At 43.5% G+C, this 17,506-nt stretch overlaps 1 protein-coding gene across 4 annotated transcripts in view; it reads left to right on the forward strand.

Annotated features, from left to right (window-relative positions):
* Window positions 1–17,506, forward strand: part of LOC120047870 (annexin A6-like) — a 37,757-nt gene that overhangs the window by 900 nt on the left and 19,351 nt on the right. For 2 of the 4 annotated variants that reach the window (XM_038993429.1, XM_038993431.1), the window contains exons 2-14: window positions 1,024–1,068; window positions 3,111–3,195; window positions 4,432–4,526; window positions 5,380–5,493; window positions 5,855–5,945; window positions 8,877–8,956; window positions 10,019–10,075; window positions 10,209–10,302; window positions 10,666–10,761; window positions 10,968–11,026; window positions 13,102–13,224; window positions 14,356–14,414; window positions 17,244–17,322. In XM_038993429.1, the coding sequence (XP_038849357.1) occupies window positions 1,060–1,068; window positions 3,111–3,195; window positions 4,432–4,526; window positions 5,380–5,493; window positions 5,855–5,945; window positions 8,877–8,956; window positions 10,019–10,075; window positions 10,209–10,302; window positions 10,666–10,761; window positions 10,968–11,026; window positions 13,102–13,224; window positions 14,356–14,414; window positions 17,244–17,322 (1,041 nt within the window). In that variant the 5' untranslated portion in view covers window positions 1,024–1,059. Of the gene's footprint in view, window positions 1–1,023; window positions 1,069–3,110; window positions 3,196–4,431; window positions 4,527–5,379; window positions 5,494–5,551; window positions 5,568–5,854; window positions 5,946–8,876; window positions 8,957–10,018; window positions 10,076–10,208; window positions 10,303–10,665; window positions 10,762–10,967; window positions 11,027–13,101; window positions 13,225–14,355; window positions 14,415–17,243; window positions 17,323–17,506 lie in introns of those variants that run through there. The other 2 variants (XM_038993430.1, XM_038993432.1) reach the window with 2 other exon arrangements.

The raw sequence follows: 17,506 nt of genomic DNA on the forward strand, positions 1-17,506 counted from the left end.
TGTGTGCTATGCCAGAGGACAGCTTGTCCTCACTGAGTGCTTCTCCTGTGATATATATTCTTAATGAGAATTTAAATGACTTACATCTCATTTGGAAGTCTGACAGGATTCCCTTTACTTATACACAATTTCATAATTGTTCCATCTACTGTAGAATCCATCATCATAGACCATGTGGGTTTTAGTTCTAAATTGAGAAGATACAGTACAGTTCAACAAGAGTGTGAGAACAAGTTTGACCTTTGTTAAAAGTAGATGTTTCTTTATTAAATGTCCCTTTCTCCACCTCACCAGATGTTAAAGCTAACTACCACTCTGAAAGGGAACACTGTAGCCTTACTGAACTGCAGGAGAAGAGCAGACAACATGTTTCCTGTGGAAAACGTGGCTATGCTTTAACCACTAGGCCATAAGCCAACAACCCTACAAGTAATCCAATTCAAAATGGCCTCCTTGGTCCCCCTCATGTCTTCTCCCTGCATAATCCTATAGGAATCTGTAGCAAGCCCACTAGTGACATTTATTATGAAACAGTATTTTGACTTTCCAATGCAGTCTTCTCTGGTGCAGGTTCTTTGGATGGTGTTGTGCTGAAAGAGCAGAAACCTGACCACCACCACCATTCAATGACATATCAAGTATATTTTAATTAGCCCATGGTCCAATAGCATCTCTTAGTTCATCCAGCCATACATGTTGTTCACAATCATATCCTATTCACATTGACAATTAGGATCGATAAGATGGCACAGCCAGAAGAGGACCGGCTACGCCTCAGAGCCGGGTTCCTCCTCTTTCTAAGGAGTTTTTCATGGCCACAGTGCTTCTACATCTGCATTGCTTGCTCTCTGGGGTTTTAGGCTCAGTTTCTGTATATCGGTTGTCTCAAGGACTTTGTGACAACTGCCGGTTATATAAAGGGCTCTATAAATACATTCGATTGATTGATATTGATACCATCTTAAACAGCATGTCAACAAGTTTCTCTGTTCTCATTTCTGCTTCACATATCTTGTCGTGCAGGTCGATTGTTTCCTGCATATCCTTAAAAGACCAAATATGGGAATGGTAAGTCAATATGGTAATCCTGTCTCTTTGCCATTCTCTCAGTGCTATGTGTAGCTACAGTATAGCTATAAGGATAAACGTATCCTATTCCATAATGACTGTATGATAATGATGCAAGGACAAAGGAGGTGTCAGATGAGAATCATTCATTCACTAGCAGCAGTCATCAGCCCTGGCGCTTCTGTTTGTTGTAATGGCAGTAGGCTAGTATAATGTGTCACTCTTCCCTCTGGTAACCTGGACATGCTATTGGCAGACACACAGAGAGAGCTCCAGAAGGCATATGACAGGACACCTTCTCTATCTTATACCTAGCCTCGGACTCCCAGGTTCCGCTCACGTAAGTCCAGTCAATAAGAGGAGATTTGCAAGGATGGCCCTGCTAGACTATCTAGTATCAAAACCATGTCCAAGGATGGCCCTGCTAGACTATCTAGTATCAAAACCATGTCCAAGGATGGCCCTGCTAGACTATCTAGTATCAAAACCATGTCTGAGGATGGCCCTGCTAGACTATCTAGTATCAAAACCATGTCCAAGGATGGCCCTGCTAGACTATCTAGTATCAAAACCATGTCTAAGGATGGCCCTGCTAGACTATCTAGTATCAAAACTATGTCTAAGGATGGCCCTGCTAGACTATCTAGTATCAAAACCATGTCATTTTTGGTTCTGCTAGACTATCTAGTATCAAAACCATGTCGTTTTTGGTTCTGCTGGATCTGAGGGTTGGAGCATGGTATCAGCTACACCAGAGTAGTGGGTTTGATTCATACCACTGTACATGACCTCTGCACTCCACCACCCTAGCTGCATTGCCTTGGCAAGACAACCACAAGTTGGCCATAGTACAGACAGACTGGTGCCAAGGATAGTGCAGTATCTGGATGGAAGTAACGTGCAGCCAAGCACTGCTGTAGTTTAAGCTTTATCAACAAAAACGAATAGCTCTGGTAAGTCACTTGTATCATCTGAAGATAATGTGATTATCTATGTTCTACTACACTTATTTGCTGCCTGAACAGTCTGGTTGCTGAAAGGACCGTTGCTATGGGCCCATTGTTTTGGTCCTGTTGCTATGTGGGTGGGACCTCCCAGCTGTCCTGGGGAGTGATGATCTCTATGGTAGAGCTGTAGTAGGGCCACATCTTGAGCATGTGCAGTGGCCTCCTTGGCTGGCTGGATTTCTGGGTAGGAGACATTGGCTGTGTGCCTCAATGCAGCCGAAAGAATCTCCACAGAAACAGCAGCTGGACGGATATGTTTCTCAGATACAGGATAAGAAATACATGAACACTGGTATTTTCCACACTGCATGTTTGATTGAACTGCAGCCCTGGCGGCTGTATTGTATTTGATTGTTTCTGTGTTGATTAGAGGCTTCTCTGAAGCCGTGTCAGACCCCTGCAGAGTGAGCAGGTCTGTGTGTGTGTAACCTGACTCCCTGTTCCTCCCTCATACACACACTGCTGTTCTAGAGGGTGCAGCTTTAGGCAGGGGGACAGACCGGTGTCAGCTGTCTGTCTGCCTGTCAGCCCTTTGCTCAGCGCAGGCTGGGCCGCAGTGACTGCAGCCACAGCCCCTTCCTGCTCCATGTACACCCACACATTCCGTCCTGCCCCCTGTACACCCACTTCCTGCCCCCTGCACACCCACACAACCCCTCAAAGGCCGTAACATTCTCCTACACAGCCCACATACACACCCATGGCCCCTTACACGCCCCCCCACTCCCCTGTGACTTTAATTAACCCTGGGATAGGCCCAGAGTAATTCCTGGCCCAGAGTAATTCCTGGCCCAGAGTAATTCCTGGCCCAGAGTAATTCCTGGCCCCTCGTTCATTCTTCTGTGCCCAACTAGTTATACCCAGCATCCAGTTGGCTCAATCAACCCTTTTTCCCTCCTATGAAACTGATTGTTGTGAAGAAGATTGTGTTCTTTAACAACTGACCCGATAAAGTTGATAAAACCCTCCTCTGAAACTGTGCCCCGGGCCATTGTTGTGAATGAGGTTGATTAAAGGTAATGAATGTTCTTACAGGGGTTCCGAGGCACAGTAACAGATGCTCCAGACTTTGATGCCAGTGCAGATTCTGAGACTCTCTACAATGCCATGAAAGGCATCGGTGAGTAACACTGTAGCTACACTTAGTGTCCACTGTAGGGCAGGGGTACGCTAGCCTGGTAAAACCAAACAGAACACTGCACATCTTTGTTTCAGTTTACTTCAGTTCTGTCTGGTTTATTAACCAGGCTAGAGATGCACAACTCCAATACCAGTATTCACAACTGCTTAGAACAGGGCTGTCCAACCCTGTTCCTGGAGAGCTACCCTCCTGTAGGTTTACACTCCAACCCTGTTCCTAGAGAGATACTCTCCTGTAGGTTTTCACTCCAACCCTGTTCCTAGAGAGATACCCTCCTGGAGGTTTTCACTCCAACCCTGTTCCTGGAGAGCTACCTTCCTGTAGGTTTTAACTCCAACCCTGTTCCTAGAGAGATACCCTCCTGTAGGTTTTAACTCCAACCCTGTTCCTAGAGAGATACCCTCCTGTAGGTTTTAACTCCAACCCTGTTCCTAGAGAGCTACCCTCCTGTAGGTTTTAACTCCAACCCTGTTCCTAGAGAGCTACCCTCCTGTAGGTTTTAACTCCAACCCTGTTCCTAGAGAGCTACCCTCCTGTAGGTTTTCACTCCAACCCTGTTCCTAGAGAGATACCATCCTGTAGGTTTTAACTCCAACCCTGTTCCTAGAGAGATACCATCCTGTAGGTTTTCACTCCAACCCTGTTCCTAGAGAGCTACCCTCCTGTAGGTTTTCACACTATCCCTAATATAGCACACCTGATTCTAATAATTATCTGGTTAATAAGAATCAGATTAGTTACAACTGGGGTTAGAGCAATAATGTACAGGAGGGTAGCTCATAGAAACAGGCCTCCCGGGTGGCGCAGTGGTCTAGGGCACTGCATCGCAGTGCTAGCTGCACCACCAGAGTCTCTGGGTTCGCGCCCAGGCTGGGCTGGGTTCGCGCCCAGGCTCTGTCGCAGCCGGCCGCAACCGGGAGGTCCGTGGGGCGACGCACAATTGGCATAGCGTCGTCCGGGTTAGGGAGGGTTTGGCCGGTAGGGATATCCTTGTCTCAGTATGTAAAAATGTAATAAAATGTATGCACTCTACTGTAAGTCGCTCTGGATAAGAGCGTCTGCTAAATGACTAAAATGTAAATGTAAATGTAAACAGAATTGAATCATCCAATGGTGTAGCTCTCCAGGAACAGGGTTGGGCAGCTCTGGCTTAGAAAGTTCGAAGGTCAAATGTTGCTGATGATGTTACTGATGATCTTCCTCTGTTCTCTACAGGCAGCGACAAGGAGGCCATCTTGGATTTGGTCACTGGCAGAAGCAATGCTCAGAGACAGGAGATTGTACAGGCGTACAAGTCTAGCTATGGGAAGGTACAGGAACATCACATCATAACATCCAACATCACGTCTATCCTCACGTTTCTGTACCTTTCCAGAGCTGGACCTGGATTGCATAGAAATGACCGTTTGTGTTTTTTTTTTTGTATTTACATAAACATCACTATGTATCATTTGGTGTTGAATGCTTTGAGTATCCATTGGTTACTGTGACCCACTCTATGATCTATAGTTAATACCTGGTCAATACTGGATCAGGTAAGTACCAGCTAAAATCACGGTGTAAAATCAAGCTTTACCACAAATTACACAATTCAGTGTGCCCATTTGTTAGAAGGTACAATACATTCTTAGTTCAATTCCAGACATTAGCTAACATTTGTTTTGTGCTAACGTTAGCTAACAGTCTGAGAATGTAGTGTGCAGCGAACGTCAGTGTCCGTTTCGGTTCTAAACTTCCACTACAAATAATAATGTAACCGTGTAGGCTTTCTGTTACATCTAGTAGGAATAGCAAAGTCCTTTAAAGTTTGATTATTGTCCCTAAACTGCCACAGTTATACTTACAAAAATGAGCTGTTTGATGTTTCAACTGTAACATTTTTGGAATGTTTATTCAAATCGTTCATCAACTGAAATTGTTACTAGGTAACAGGTTCACCTCAAACAGAACCGTTGTTGAACTCACTCAAATATGGTTTACTGAGCCTTCTGCATATTGTCTCACACAACATGACAGAATAACTTCATAACAGACATGTGTCTCTTACCAATTATGTTGAATTCTTTGAGGTAAGTTTTTCCAGTCCATTCGCTACTCACAATTCAGTGTGCTCACACCACGACGAGAGGGTAACTTCACAACAGACATGTCTCTCTTCCCCAGAACCTGATCGATGACCTGAAGTATGAGCTGACAGGGAAGTTTGAACGCCTCATCGTCAGTCTGATGAGACCCCAGGCCTACCATGACGCCAAAGAGATCCACGATGCCATCAAAGTGAGATTCTGTAGTAGAGATCCACGATGCCCTCAAAGTGAGATTCTGTAGTAGAGATCCACGATGCCATCAAAGTGAGATTCTGTAGTAGAGATCCACGATGCCCTCAAAGTGAGATTCTGTAGTAGAGATCCACGATGCCCTCAAAGTGAGATTCTGTAGTAGAGATCCACCATGCCCTCAAAGTGAGATTCTGTAGCAGAGATCCACGATGCCATCAAATGATTATATTTAGGAAGTAAAAAGTTAAGAAATAGGAAAATTATAAGAATTGAGAATACCCACATCAGACACCAACTGTTACACAGCCTTGTTAGTAACATGCGCCATTCTGTATTTAATGTAATGCTTTATTTCTAAGGGGGCAGGAACAGATGAGAAGTGCCTGATTGAAGTCTTGGCCTCCAGGAACAACCAACAGATACACAACCTTGTGGAGGCATACAAGGATGGTAAGATATATTTCCTCCCATTAGAATAGATGGTAACATATATTTCTTCCTCCCATTAGAATAGATGGTAAGATATAGTTCCTACCTCCCATTAGATGGTAAGATATATTTCCTACCTCCCATTAGAATAGATATAGTTCCTACCTCCCATTAGATGGTAAGATATATTTCCTACCTCCCATTAGATGGTAAGATATATTTCCTACCTCCCATTAGAATAGATATATTTCCTACCTCCCATTAGAATAGATATATTTCCTACCTCCCATTAGATGGTAAGATATATTTCCTACCTCCCATTAGATGGTATGATATACAGTTGAAGTTGGAAGTTTACATACACTTAGGTTGGAGTCATTAAAACTCGTTTTTCAACCACTCCACAAATTTCTTGTTAACAAACTATAGTTTTGGCAAGTCGGTTAGGACATCTACTTTGTGCATGACACAAGTCATTTTTTCAACAATTATTTACAGACAGATTATTTCACTTATAATTCACTGTATCACAATTCCAGTGGGTCAGAAGTTTACATACACTAAGTTGTCTGTGCCTTTAAACAGCTTGGAAAATTCCAGAAAATGATGTCATGGCTTTAGAAGCTTCTGATAGGCTTATTGACATAATTTGAGTCAATTGGAGGTCTACCTGTGGATGTATGTCAAGGCCTACCTTCAAACTCAGTGTCTCCTTGCTTGACATCATGGGAAAATCAAAAGAAATCAGCCAAGACCTCATAAAAAAAATTGCAGACCTCCACAAGTCTGGTTCATCCCTGGGAGCAATTTCCAAATGCCTGACGGTACCACGTTCATCTGTACAAACAGTAGTACCCAAGTATTAACACCATGGGACCACGCAGCTTTCATACCGCTCAGGAAGGAGACGCGTTCTGTCTCCTAGAGATGAACGTACTTTGGTGCGAAAAGTGCAAATCAATCCCAGAACATTTACATCATTTACATTTAAGTCATTTAGCAGACGCTCTTATCCAGAGCGACTTACAAATTGGTGCATTCACCTTATGATATCCAGTGGACCAGCCACTTTACAATAGTGCATCTAACTCTTTTAAGGGGGGGGGGGGGGGGGGGTTAGAAGGATTACTTTATCCTATCCTAGGTATTCCTTAAAGAGGTGGGGTTTCAGGTGTCTCCGGAAGGTGGTGATTGACTCCGCTGACCTGCAGCAAAGGACCTTGTGAAGATGCTGGAGGAAACAGGTACAAAAGTTTCTATATCCACAGTAAAACGAGTCCTATATCAACATAACCTGAAAGGCCACTCAGCAAGGAAGAAGCCACTGCTCCAAAACCGCCATAAAAAAGCCAGACTACGGTTTGCAACTGCACATGGGGACAAAGATCGCACTTTTTGGAGAAATGTCCTCTGGTCTGATGAAACAAAAATAGAACTGTTTGGCCATAATGACCATCGTTATGCTTGGAGGAAAAAGGAGGAGGCTTGCAAGCCGAAGAACACCATCCTAACTGTGAAGCACGGGGGTGGCAGCATCATGTTGTGGGGTTGCTTTGCTGCAGGAGGGACTGGTGCACTTCACAAAATAGATGGCATCATGAGGATGGAAAATTATGTGGATATATTGAAGCAACATCTCATGACATCAGTCAGGAAGTTAAAGCTTGGTCAAAAATGGGTCTTCCAAATGGACAATGACCCCAATCATACTTCCAAAGTTGTGGCAAAATGGCTTAAGGCCAACAAAGTTGAGGTATTGGAGTGGCCATCACAAAGCCCTGACCTCAATCCTATAAAAAATTTGTGGGCAGAACTGAAAAAGCGTGTGCGAGCAAGGAGGCCTACAAACCTGGCTCAGTTACACCAGCTCTGTCAGGAGGAATGGGCCAAAATTCACCCAATGTATTGTGGGAAGCTTGTGGAAGGCTACCCAAAGCGTTTGACCCAAGTTAAACAATTTAAAGGCAATGCTACCAAATACAAATTGAGTGTATGTAAACTTCTGACCCACTGGGAATGTGATGAAAGAGATAAAAGCTGAAATAAATGATTCTCTCTACTATTATTCTGACATTTCACATTCTTAAAATAAAGTGGTGATCCTAACTAACCTAAGACAGGGAATTTTTACTAAGATTAAATGTCAGGAATTGTGAAAAACTGAGTTTAAATTTATTTGGCTAAAGTGTATGTAAACTTCCGACTTCAACTGTATTTCCTTCATCCCATTAGAAGCTGAATGTCCATCAATCAATCGATCTTGAACATCACAACATGATTATAATGAGAGCAAAATGCCAAATACAGTTACAGTATGACATAATGTACACCATATAATAATAATAATACAACTTTTATAGCGCTTTCCATTACAATCTCAAAGCGCTTTAAGCAACAACAAACAAAAGAAAGACATGCAATTTTGAAAAACCCAAACAAATAGTTAATGGCCGATCATGGCAGGCAAGGTAGTTCATTAATGTCTTGAGGCAGTCGGCACCAGGAGGAAGGCTCGAGGAGAGGCAGTTCAAAGGTGAAACAGAGGGCCGGGGATCACATCCAGGGGGTGTCAGACTGGTCCAGAGCCGTTCATCAGGGCACCTGATAAGGGCACCTTAAATAAAGGTTAAATAAATAAATTAAATAAACTACAGTATGAAATCCACCTGTATTCAGCTGACACACCAAATACAACTACAACATGACATACAGCAAATACAGATGTAGCATTTTAATTTGATCACTATTTTGCTGCTGAACATTTTCCTGCACAGCAGCATTTCCACTTGAATTCACATTTCCTGTTGCTTTAGTATTATTTTCCTGCTGTGAGAAACTGGTCAAATGAAGATTAGACATCTGTACAGCTACTGTATGACACATAACGAACACAGCATATTCCAGTGAAATCCTGGTTGTATTATTAACCGTCTGTGTTGTTACTTTCTTCAGCTTATGGCTCAGACATCGAGGAGGATGTTACAGGAGACACGTCCGGACACTTTAAGAAGATGCTGGTTGTTTTACTCCAGGTTAGTTAATGCTATGGCAGTAGCCTGGTCAGGACACTTTAAGAAGATGCTGGTTGTTTTACTCCAGGTTAGTTAATGCTATGCCAGTAGCCTGGTCAGGACACTTTAAGAAGATGCTGGTTGTTTTACTCCAGGTTAGTTAATGCTATGGCAGTAGCCTGGTCAGGACACTTTAAGAAGATGCTGGTTGTTTTACTCCAGGTTAGTTAATGCTATGCCAGTAGCCTGGTCAGGACACTTTAAGAAGATGCTGGTTGTTTTACTCCAGGTTAGTTAATGCTATGGCAGTAGCCTGGTCAGGACACTTTAAGAAGATGCTGGTTGTTTTACTCCAGGTTAGTTAATGCTATGGCAGTAGCCTGGTCAGGACACTTTAAGAAGATGCTGGTTGTTTTACTCCAGGTTAGTTAATGCTATGGCAGTAGCCTGGTCAGGACACTTTAAGAAGATGCTGGTTGTTTTACTCCAGGTTAGTTCATGCTATGGCAGTAGCCTGGTCAGGACACTTTAAGAAGATGCTGGTTGTTTTACTCCAGGTTAGTTCATGCTATGGCAGTAGCCTGGTCAGGACACTTTAAGAAGATGCTGGTTGTTTTACTCCAGGTTAGTTCATGCTATGGCAGTAGCCTGGTCAGGACACTTTAAGAAGATGCTGGTTGTTTTACTCCAGGTTAGTTAATGCTATGCCAGTAGCCTGGTCAGGACACTTTAAGAAGATGCTGGTTGCTTTACTCCAGGTTAGTTAATGCTATGGCAGTAGCCATAGAGGATCTAATATGATTTTATTATTTGAAAGGCTGTCAATAGCTTGTTTTTCTAGGTTGAGTTTTTTGTTGTTGTAAGTAGATATAACCAATCTGTTAACTAACTTGTTGTTGCCCTAACCAAAGCATTATGTGTAGCTGTTTAGTCAGACATTGTGTGTGTGCGGTGTGTGTGTGTGTGTGTGTGTGTGTGTGTGTGTGTGTGTGTGTGTGTGTGTGTGTGTGTGTGTGTGTGTGTGTGTGTGTGTGTGTGTGTGCGTGTGTGCGTGCGCGTGCGTGTGTGTGTGTGTGTTTCCAGGGAACCAGAGATGAACCAGGAGTAGTGCATGCAGACCTAGTGGAGGAGGACGCTCAGGTGAGTGTTTAAAGCAGTAGAACACGTTCACCACAATACAAACCCACCAGCTGTTTCTTCCCTTCCCCTTCCTAACCCGATCAACTTCACTCCTTTCCACCTGTCTGTAACTATCCCTTTTCAACACTTTCAGGCGCTGTTTGCAGCCGGGGAGGAGCAGTGGGGCACAGAGGAGTCTATTTTCATTATGTTGCTGGGAAACCGCGGTGTCAACCACCTCCAGATGGGTGAGTATAACACTGGGGTACATAAACATGAGGCTGAGCGCGACAACAGTATCATGACCTCAGCCTGACCAGAACACTGGCTATACATCCCAAATGGAACGCTACTCCCTACATAGTGCTCTGTCTATAACCCATAGATGTTAAAAGTAGTGCACTATGTAGGGAATAGGGTTCCATTTGGAACGCATCCATTATGACGTGAGTGTGACATTTACTAGTGTGAATCGGTCATTTCTTCTCACACCCACAACACACCTGGTTGTATCAGGCTGTTGAGTTATGTGTCTGTGGTCTGGTCTCAGTAGTTCACTGACTAGGATACCATGCCAGGGAATGACTCCGTTCTCTGTCTTCTTCCTGCAGTGTTTGATAAGTACCAGGAGATAGCAGAGAAGCCCATAGAGGACAGTATCAAGAGTGAGCTGTCTGGGGACTTTGAGAGACTCATGTTGGCTGTCGGTACGTGTTCTCTTTCTGATAACACACATGAAGATCCTTCCGCCTGGTTAAAATCAGACTGAACCAAATTGAAATCAAATTGAAAACCGTTGAGTTCACTCACCGTTGTTCAGTCTGGTTTAATCAGGCTAAAAGATCATACCTAGTCAAGTCATCCATAAACTCTTATTTCAACATGTCTGTCTTGTGCTCACTGTTTCCTACAGTCCAGTGCATCAGGAGTGTACCTATGTACTTTGCCAAGCGCCTCTACAAGTCTATGAAGGTAAACCTCAACGGTTTATTCTTCTTTCAGGCTCAGCTGCACTCATACCAACCTCATTCTGACCAACCTCACTCATACCAACCTCACTCTGACCAACCTCACTCTGACCAACCTCAGTCATACCAACCTCACTCTGACCAACCTCAGTCATACCAACCTCACTCTGACCAACCTCACTCATACCAACCTCACTCTGACCAACCTCAGTCATACCAACCTCATTCTGACCAACCTCAGTCATACCAACCTCAGTCATACCAACCTCACTCTGACCAACCTCAGTCATACCAACCTCACTCTGACCAACCTCAGTCATACCAACCTCACTCTGACCAACCTCAGTCATACCAACCTCACTCTGACCAACCTCAGTCATACCAACCTCACTCTGACCAACCTCAGTCATACCAACCTCAGTCATACCAACCTCAGTCATACCAACCTCACTCTGACCAACCTCACTCTGACCAACCTCACTCATACCAACCTCACTCTGACCAACCTCAGTCATACCAACCTCACTCTGACCAACCTCAGTCATACCAACCTCACTCTGACCAACCTCAGTCATACCAACCTCAGTCATACCAGCTCACTCTGACCAACCTCACTCATACCAACCTCACTCTGACCAACCTCACTCTGACCAACCTCAGTCATACCAACCTCAGTCATAACAACCTCAGTCATACCAACCTCAGTCATACCAACCTCACTCTGACGAACCTCACTCATACCAACCTCACTCATACCAACCTCACTCTGACCAACCTCACTCTGACCAACCTCAGTCATACCAACCTCAGTCATACCAACCTCAGTCATACCAACCTCACTCATACCAACCTCACTCATACCAACCTCACTCTGACCAACCTCACTCTGACCAACCTCACTCTGACCAACCTCACTCTGACCAACCTCAGTCATACCAACCTCAGTCATACCAACCTCAGTCATACCAACCTCACTCTGACCAACCTCACTCTGACCAACCTCACTCTGACCAACCTCAGTCATACCAATCTCAGTCATACCAACCTCAGTCATACCAACCTCAGTCATACCAACCTCACTCTGACCAACCTCACTCATACCAACCTCACTCTGACCAACCTCACTCTGACCAACCTCAGTCATACCAACCTCAGTCATACCAACCTCACTCTGACCAACCTCACTCATACCAACCTCAGTCATACCAACCTCAGTCATACCAACCTCACTCTGACCAACCTCACTCTGACCAACCTCACTCTGACCAACCTCAGTCATACCAACCTCAGTCATACCAACCTCAGTCATACCAACCTCAGTCATACCAACCTCAGTCATACCAACCTCAGTCATACCAACCTCAGTCATACCAACCTCACTCTGACCAACCTCAGTCATACCAACCTCAGTCATACCAACCTCAGTCATACCAATCTCAGTCATACCAACCTCACTCTGACCAACCTCACTCTGACCAACCTCACTCTGACCAACATTCCATCTCTGTCTCTGTCTCTCTATGTGTCTGTCTCTCTCTGTGTCTGTCTCTCTCTGTCGCTGTCTCTCTCTGTGTCTGTCTCTCTCTGTCTCTGTCTCTCTCTGTGTCTGTCTCTCTGTCTTTGTCTCTCTCTGTGTCTGTCTCTCTATGTGTCTGTCTCTCTCTGTGTCTGTCTCTCTCTGTGTCTGTCTCTCTCTGTCGCTGTCTCTCTCTGTGTCTGTCTCTCTCTGTGTCTGTCTCTCTATGTGTCTGTCTCTCTCTGTGTCTGTCTCTCTCTGTCGCTGTCTCTCTCTGTGTCTGTCTCTCTCTGTGTCTGTCTCTCTCTGTGTCTGTCTCTCTCTGTGTCTGTCTCTCTCTGTGTCTGTCTCTCTCTGTCGCTGTCTCTCTCTGTGTCTGTCTCTCTCTGTGTCTGTCTCTCCTCTCTCTGTGTCTGTCTCTCTGTCTTTGTCTCTCTCTGTGTCTGTCTTTCTCTGTCTCTGTCTCTATTTCTCTCTATTTCTTTCTTTCTCTATCTCTCACCTCCCTCACTCTCTCTCCCCCCTCAATCTCTCCCTCTCTCTCCATCCCTCCTTCTCTCCAGGGTCTTGGTACGCAAGACAACACTCTGATCAGGATCATGATCTGTCGTTCTGAGATAGACATGCTGGATATCCGGGAGTGCTTCCGTATGTGCTATGAGAAGTCCCTGTACAACATGATCAAGGTGATACAACTTAACTTATCTTAAACCCATAGATGCTTTTATCCTATAGACTGTAACCTCTAGATGTTACAATGCCTCTTCTTTGAAGTTCTGTCTTAGCTCTTAGTTACCTTGTCTAGTGACTGAAATAAGAGTGACTTTATGACTCTATACTTACTGTCTACCTCCCTGTCTATCTAACTAGATATCTGTCTATCGAAACTAGCTATCTGTGTATCTGTATATCTCCCTATATATCTATCGATCTATCTGTGTATCTAACTAACTATCTGTCTATCTAACTAGCTATCTGTCTATCTAACTAGCTATATATATATATATATATCTCCCTTTCTATCTAACTAGCTATATGTATATCTCCCTATCTATCTAACTAGCTATCTGTATATCTCCCTGTCTATCTAACTAGCTATATGTGTATCTAACTAGCTATCTGTCTATCTAACCTGTTATCTGTATATTTACTCTAACTAGCTATCTGTCTATCTACTGTAACTAGCTGTCTAACAAGCTATCTGTATATCGGCACATCTCCCTATCTATCTATCTAACTAGCTATCTGTATATCTCCCAATCTATCTAACTAGCTATCTGTATATTTCCCTGTCTATCTAACTAGCTGTCTCTCTATCTAAATAGCCATCTGTTTAACTATATATCTGTCTATCTTCATATATCCCTGTCTATCTTACTTGCTATCTGTCTATCTACTGTAACTTGCTATCTGTCTATCTAACTAACTCTCTATCTGTATATCTCCCTGTCTATCTGTCTTTCTAACTATCTGTCTATCTGTATATCTAACTAACTATCTGTCTATCTAACTAGCTATCTGTCTATCTGTCTTTCTAACTAACTCTCTGTCTATCTGTATATCTCCCTGTCTATCTAACTAACTCTCTATCTGTATATCTCCCTGTCTATCTAACTAACTCTCTATCTGTATATCTCCCTGTCTATCTAACTAACTCTCTATCTGTATATCTCCCTGTCTATCTCCTGTATATCTGATATCTCTGTCTATCTGTATGTTTCCTTGTCTGTCTAAGTAGCTTTCTGTTTATCTGTACATATCTCTGTATATCTTTTAACATGGTATCTTAATGTTCCGTCTGGTCTTCTACCCAACAGGAAGACACATCAGGAGATTACAAGAGGACTCTGCTCGCCCTGTGTGGAGGAGATGATGAGTAAGTTAGTTATTGCTGATTGATAGAGCTCATCATTACTGTGTTTTGCAGTAATTCATGTACACCACTTGGGGGAGACATTGCACCATCTCAATTTATTCACATTTGGCAGATTTAATAATGCCTTTTCTGAGGAAACATTAAGCCAAGGAGCTGAAACCCAAAGCTTCACTGAAAAGTGAGAGAATTTAGAATTAAATGTTGTCATAGTTCAGGAATGAGTCAGAGGAGAAATACTGTTAATGTATAACTCTCAAAGGGCAAGCCTAAAGGGTGCATGTCACTCATTGTCATGCCAACATGATGTTTGGCTTGACAAGGACAGCAATGAAGTTGGCAAGAGTACAAACAGACCTGTGACCAGGCTAGTGTAGGCTAGGGCTGCAGCTGGGTTGTTCCAACAATTCAATTCTGACTTGGTTAAAAATAAACTTTTGAATTCACCTATTCTTTTTTTTACATTCTTTCATAAAGAGCACACGTTCAATTTAATAAAAAACATGTTTTCCCATCTCAAGAAGTAAAAATATTCAGTGCCAAATATAGCAACAGGGCTGACCGTGACATAGCTGACCGTAACAGGGTTGATGATTTCATGTTAAAATCCGCCATAAATCCCCTTGTGACAGGGGGAACGGGAGCTTGTTGTGTGCAACACGGAGTAGCAATTGAATTCAAGCGTCACAACAACAAAAAAATGAAATTGCTAAAACCTTTCTATCTGGGTATGGATGACGTGGATTATGAATCACTAATCAGATGAAATAAATCATGATCTCCAGAAAGGACTTGGGCTTCACGATGATGGTGTGACTTAATTTAATGGGTTAAAATCTTCCTAGAAGTCACTCAGGGTTGATAGAGGCACATGTCAAAATGCTGAATTTTGTTACTTTATCAAGCCTTTACTCATATAAAAAAAAGGGATTTATTCAATTCTCCATGTGGTCTATATTATTAAAGGGCTCTTCATTTAATATAGCAGTTTTTTTATTTTATTCAATGGTGCACAATATTTACTTAAAATATCAAAGGGAAGCAAAAGGCAGTAATTTCATGGAACGACCTACGACCTGGCTACTTTAGTGAACCATTATTAGGAGAGGAAACAAAGGAAAGGAACATGATGTCATGTTGAATGTGTCAGATCTCAGAATAGCATATTTTGTCTAGGAAATTACCCCAGTCGGTTTTCTTTGGATATGTTGGGGGGGGTCAAGGGGGGGTTAGCTCTGGTTTTGTTGTTGGGGGGGTCAAGGGGGGGTTAGCTCTGGTTTTGTTGTTGGGGGGGTCAGGGTTAGCTCTGGTTTTGTTGTTGGGGGGGGTCAGGGTTAACTCTGTTTTTGTTGTTGGGGGGGTCAGGGTTAGCTCTGGTTTTGTTGTTGGAGGGGTCAGGGTTAGCTCTGGTTTTGTTGTTGGGGGGGTCAGGGTTAGCTCTGGTTTTGTTGTTGGGGGGGTCAGGGTTAGCTCTGGTTTTGTTGTTGGGGGGGTCAGGGTTAGCTCTGGTTTTGTTGTTGGGGGGGTCAGGGTTAGCTCTGGTTTTGTTGTTGGGGGGGTCAGGGTTAGCTCTGGTTTTGTTGTTGGGGGGGTCAGGGTTAGCGCTGGTTTTGTTGTTGGGGGGGTTGGGCTTAGCTCTGGTTTTGTTGTTGGGGGGGGGGTCAGTGTTAGCTCTGGTTTTGTTGTTGGGGGGGTCAGGGTTAGCTCTGGTTTTGTTGTTGGGGGGGGTCAGGGTTAGCTCTGGCTTTGTTGTTGGGGGGGTCAGGGTTAGCTCTGGCTTTGTTGTTGGGGGGGTCAGGGTTAGCTCTGGTTTTGTTGTTGGGGGGGTCAGGGTTAGCTCTGGTTTTGTTGTTGGGGGGGTTGGGGCTGTGGCGGTCATGAAATTTCATCAGCCGTTGATTGTCAAGCAAATAACAGTCAGTCTCAGTAACTGACCTGTTAATTAACAGAAACACATTTAGCATCTCCTGGCTTCCACACACAGCCTACAAGCCACTGAGGCTGACCTTTGGAACATCTACATTTTAAAAAGTCTAATAAATCCATGTAATATAGCCTACACCTTCACAATAAATCCATTGTTTATTTTAGACAGGTCAAAAGAAACATGATATGAAGAAAACGTAGTCTATTTCAGAAGAACAGAATAGCATACTCTGAGTTGTCCTTATGTTAAGCCCTGATCTGGCTATGCATACGGCTGTGGGCTACTCTAGTTCATTTAGCAGACAAGATTTGTTTACAATTCCGTGGCATTATTTTATATTATTTAATAGTATGAAGAATAATAATATTAGGAAAGTTGAGAAATAAATATAGAAAGCTGATGCGATCCTCCTCTTTTTAATAGAGGCCATCACTCTGTTTTCTCGCGCAATTGCATAGCCTATAGAAATGTTGCGCAACATGAGCTCATGGGCCCTTATGAAGTGTTTGATTAGATTTTCCATTACATTTGCATTGATGTCAGAGTGATTAGAGGGACAATAGAGGGCTGAGTACAAGGCAGTGATCAAGTTTGGTAGCCTACTTATGACCATAAGCAGCATCAGAGCTTGGAGAAGCCTAATTACGGTCACGTGGAATTTGACTGCCTTCATGACTCGGTAATACGGTCACCGCAACAGCCCTAGTCAGGGTTAGCTCTGTGGTTTTGTTGTTGGGGGTGTTATGTTGACTCATGGTTAGATTCAATTAGATACATTGTATTATTACAGTGTCTTTTATCTTCAGGATGCCCAGCCCAGATGGGCTTATAAACCGCTGTTTTGTTTTTGTGATTCACTGTGTTCCGTACTCCTTGACTCATTGGTATATAATTGGTCATTGCAGCCTAGCAGGAGAGTTCTTCCCAGAGGCTGCTCAGCTAGCCTACAAGATGTGGGAAACAAGTGCCATGACCAAAGTTCAGGTTCTGCCCTCTGCCCTCTGCCGTCTACTCACACATAACAAATGGCACTCTATTCCCCCCATTCCAGCTGTGTCCTAAATGGCCCTATGTAGTGCACTAATTGGGCTCTGATCAAAACTAGTGCACTTTATAGGGTTCCATTTGGCACACATATTTTTGCTCGTTTTGGCCCTCAAAAACAGCA

This window comes from Salvelinus namaycush, chromosome 5 (genome assembly GCF_016432855.1).
Source record: "Salvelinus namaycush isolate Seneca chromosome 5, SaNama_1.0, whole genome shotgun sequence".
Classification (NCBI taxonomy): Eukaryota; Metazoa; Chordata; class Actinopteri; order Salmoniformes; family Salmonidae; genus Salvelinus; species Salvelinus namaycush.